We start from the raw sequence: 3,852 nt of genomic DNA on the forward strand, positions 1-3,852 counted from the left end.
AAAAAAATTCCTATTCACACTGTTTTTCACAATTTCTTTAGCCATAATTTTTAGCTTGAAACAGCCATTGGAGTGAATGCCAGTGCTGGTCATTTGCCAAACTATGTCCGAGCCCCAACCATAAGTAACGTGCTCGAGAAATACAGTCCAGTTGAGTTCCATTTCATAAAAACCTTGTTTCAGGACTTTCGGATGACCTTGGGGGTGGGGGGGTGTAATCCGACTAATTTGCTCATCAAATGAAGTCTTTGATTAGCAAAACTGCTCCCTTTCAGTCCCACAGACCTCAATGATACGTGTACCATTTTGGTTTTTATTTGGTGACTGTGTGTGCCGTGCAAATTACATTCTCGATGCCGATTGGCCGGCATGATCTGAGCCCATGTGGGTCGGCCTGAAACATTGACGGACTGGTGTATCTTCCCTCAGGGATTTTTTTTTTTTTTGGGGGGGGGCATGTATAGAAATTGGTCGACTGTCAGTGGGAATGTGGGGGAGGTCCGGTGGGTGACTTACCTGCCAGAGGAGGACCCGTGAGGCAGCCCAGGCCCACAAAGAACATGGAGAAGCCCATGGAGTTGTTCAGTTTCTCTGCCCCCACCAGATCCACCTGCCGGGAAGGTACAGCGGAAAAGAAAAGTGACTTTTTTTTTTTAAACATTAAAAAAAAAAAAAGTTCCATTCACACAGTTGCCAAATGTTCACAAATTCACTTGCCATTATTTTTAGCTTGAAAGAGCCATTGGAGTGATCATTTGCCAAACTATGACCAAGCCCCAACCATAAGCACAGTTAGCAGCTAGCCACGCTAAATTGTTTCGCTCGCGCCACCCAACGTGGGTGGAGAGGACATGAGAATAAATTCCACAAATGTGCGGCTGTAGCCTAGCTTGAACAACGACATTTCCCTTTCGATGGACTTTTTTGGACAATAGAAGGCGACGCGTGTTGACAAAAGTTGCCGTCTGACCAGAACGGGTAGCAGTAGAGCCATGTAGCCGCCGCAGAAGATGGCAAAGAAGACGGCGTAGACCATGAGCAGGATGTAGGAGGTGGCCAGCGGGGAGAGCAGGTTAACCAGGCCGCAGAGGATCAAGTAAGCCTTGTGGTAGTGATACTTGTGGAACAGGTTGCGGTCGGTCACCCAGCCCGAGGCCAGCTGGGCGATGGTCTCTGTGATGCCTGCGCGAGACAGAAAGCAAAGTCGGACTCCGCAAAAGTGTCACGTCTCCGTCCGCACGCTATGTTCAAGCTTCAGGTTGTACGAAACGGGTTTCCCCTGTGCTATCAACTTTGCTGTCCCCACGGAATGCCGATGGGAGTGGAACAATAAAATTAGATATGAATTGAAAACGAAAATGATCTCTTTCAAAGTTAAACCGTAATTTCCCTCCACCTCGTCTAAGTCACCGGCGTGCTTCGCCATTGGCATAGTTTCATTATCCCATCGCAAAATCTCCCCCAAACACATCTGGGTAAATGGATTCAGGTACATTGAAAGCAACGTTTTGTGTCATCGTTCCAAGACATGTTTGACACAGATTCCGATTCCTGCTTTTCAAATGCTAAATGTTCTCCTTAGAAAACACGGGAAGGCGGAGACCTCGATCGCTACCTGCTTATTGTAAAGTGTCTCTGAGTGTCTAGAAAAGTGCGGTATAAATATGATGTATCGGATTTTCCACACTAAAAAGGCGCACCGGATTATGAGGCGCACCTTCAATGAATAGCCTACTACTTTGTCATTTTTTTTTCATATATTGGACGCACCGCTTTAAAAGACGCAATCTACAATGCAGCCACTAGATGGAGCTATGCTCAAGGAAACACCAACAGAACGATCAGACGTCAGTAAAACGCATTTCATAAAGCAGCCTCTTGCCGCTGCTCTATTTCCGTGTTCAACTGCGTTAGGTTTGAACTCTGCGTTGTCAGCATGTCTCGAGCAAGGAGCCATTTTGGGGGTTGAAATGTTACCGTAATGACCATACACAAGGCGCGTCGGATTTTAAGGCGCGCTGTGAGCTTTTAAGAAAATGGAAAGCTTTTAGGTGCGCCTTTTAGTGCGGAAAATACGGTATTATCTTTCAAATCAGCAGATATGAGAAAGCGGACTCGCTGAACTAAGATGACGGCAGGATGTTATCATTCAAATCAGCAGATATGATAAAGCGGACTCGCTGAACTAAGATGACGGCAGGATGTCTGTGATTGGAGTTGATGTACAACGCAGGAAGTGACTTGACTGCCCTAATGGACCCCTCCTCAGTCAATGTCTTTCTTTTTTTTGGGGGGGGGGGTCCATCTAACAAAGCATTGAAAATAAACAGGGACGTCATGGGCGCTCTGCATCCGACCATTCCCATACGCCACCGGCCACGCGCTGCCGTCGCGATCGAGCGGCATTTGATGACTCGGCACATCTGCGGCCGCAGTGCACAAGCTGCAGCCCGAGCTGAATAGATCGATGAAGGCGACACGTCGCACGCACGGCAGCCGCATCGGAGAGACGGAATAACAAAACCGGAGACCGCAGCCGGACAAAGTTTGGTGCATTTGTGCGAACGGCAGATGGGCCGGCCAGAAGAAATCAGCAGGAATATCAAAGGCCGTCGTGACATAACGAATGTCTGCGGCGAGGTCAGCGAGGATCGGCGAGGCAGCTGCGTCGTGTTTACGTGTTTCTGCGTCGCCGTGTCCCGACCCAAGATGGTGTCGCGGCCTGTCTCCCGCTTGCACTCGCACGTTTGTTTGTGTGTTTTGGCCGCGGCGGGTTGGCGCACGCCCGCGGCTCTTCCTCTTCCAACTGCGAAGAAATATATTCGAGCGGCGCTTTAAACTGCTCGTCATTGTGACAGGTCGAGGGACAAAGGGAGGCATTACGTGGTTATGATCGAGGCATTAAAAGGTTTGGGTGGGATGAGAGGCATCAAAGGGGTCGGCAACCCAAATTGTTGAACAAGCCACATTAGGCAAAAGGTGTCTGCGCTCGGCTTATTGGATCGCAGTGCAGATTTAGAGACACTCCATCATAATATACTGAGGGGAACAGTCCGAAAAGAGTTCAGGTCTTACTTGAAGGAAAAGGAGTGACTTTGTGACCATTGGCAGTTTATTGTCCGGCTGAATGACCATGAAATATGGGGTCCCTCAGGGGTTAATCTTTGGACCCCTTTTGTTACTCTTGAGTCAAATGTTTCGAAATGCACGTCGGCTGTATATTCGCACAGGGCGATATTTACCAATGTCTCCAAATGGCAACAGTTCAATTCACCTGTCGTGTCAACAGTAAAACAACGACAGGAACCAACATTTCCGTCAGCTAAACCAAAACAAAAGCCGAGGTAACTGTTTTCGACGATAAAGGTTGCTGCTAGTCAACACTTGGTAAAATGATGCCTGTGCGCCGGGCGTCAAAATTGGCGTCACTCCATTTTCGTGCCAGCGCAAGTCTGGTCTACCGTGTTTGGGATCGTGTTGCGCCTGTCTCAACCGCGACTCATCTGACAGTTTGGTAACGGAAAGTAGTCTGCGCTCGCATCGTCATTCTCGTGCCTAAAAAGCTTCGGCACGCAGCGTGTTTTTAAAAAAAAAAAAAAATGAGAGTGAGCGTGCGAGGCTTCAAACCGTCTCGGGTTGTATCGAGGCCAAGCATAAAAGATGAGGGCACGATATGAAGGTGAGATATCAAAAGCCGAGCGTCGGGGTGCGAGGCATCAAAAGGTTTCCTTCCTGCCGCTCCCCTCCCCGATGGACGCGCAGTCACGAGACGAAAGCCGGAGAGAATAAGCGGCCGCTGTTGGTTTTTCCCAGCTTGGCCGAAGAACTTGGCCGGCGCCTCGGCCCCCCCGG

General features: G+C 49.1%; 1 protein-coding gene across 1 annotated transcript in view; it reads right to left on the reverse strand.

The window, feature by feature from the left end:
- The window catches only part of slc16a4 (solute carrier family 16 member 4), a 33,438-nt gene that overhangs the window by 2,440 nt on the left and 27,146 nt on the right, over positions 1–3,852 (reverse strand). Inside the window, exons 9-10 of the mRNA XM_019860823.1 lie at positions 971–1,182; positions 517–610 (exon numbers count right to left, since the gene is read on the reverse strand). Coding sequence (XP_019716382.1) covers positions 517–610; positions 971–1,182 — 306 coding nt within the window. The remainder of the gene's footprint in view (positions 1–516; positions 611–970; positions 1,183–3,852) is intronic.

This window comes from Hippocampus comes, unplaced genomic scaffold (assembly GCF_001891065.2).
Source record: "Hippocampus comes isolate QL1 unplaced genomic scaffold, H_comes_QL1_v1.1 scaffold56, whole genome shotgun sequence".
In the NCBI taxonomy this organism is placed as follows: Eukaryota; Metazoa; Chordata; class Actinopteri; order Syngnathiformes; family Syngnathidae; genus Hippocampus; species Hippocampus comes.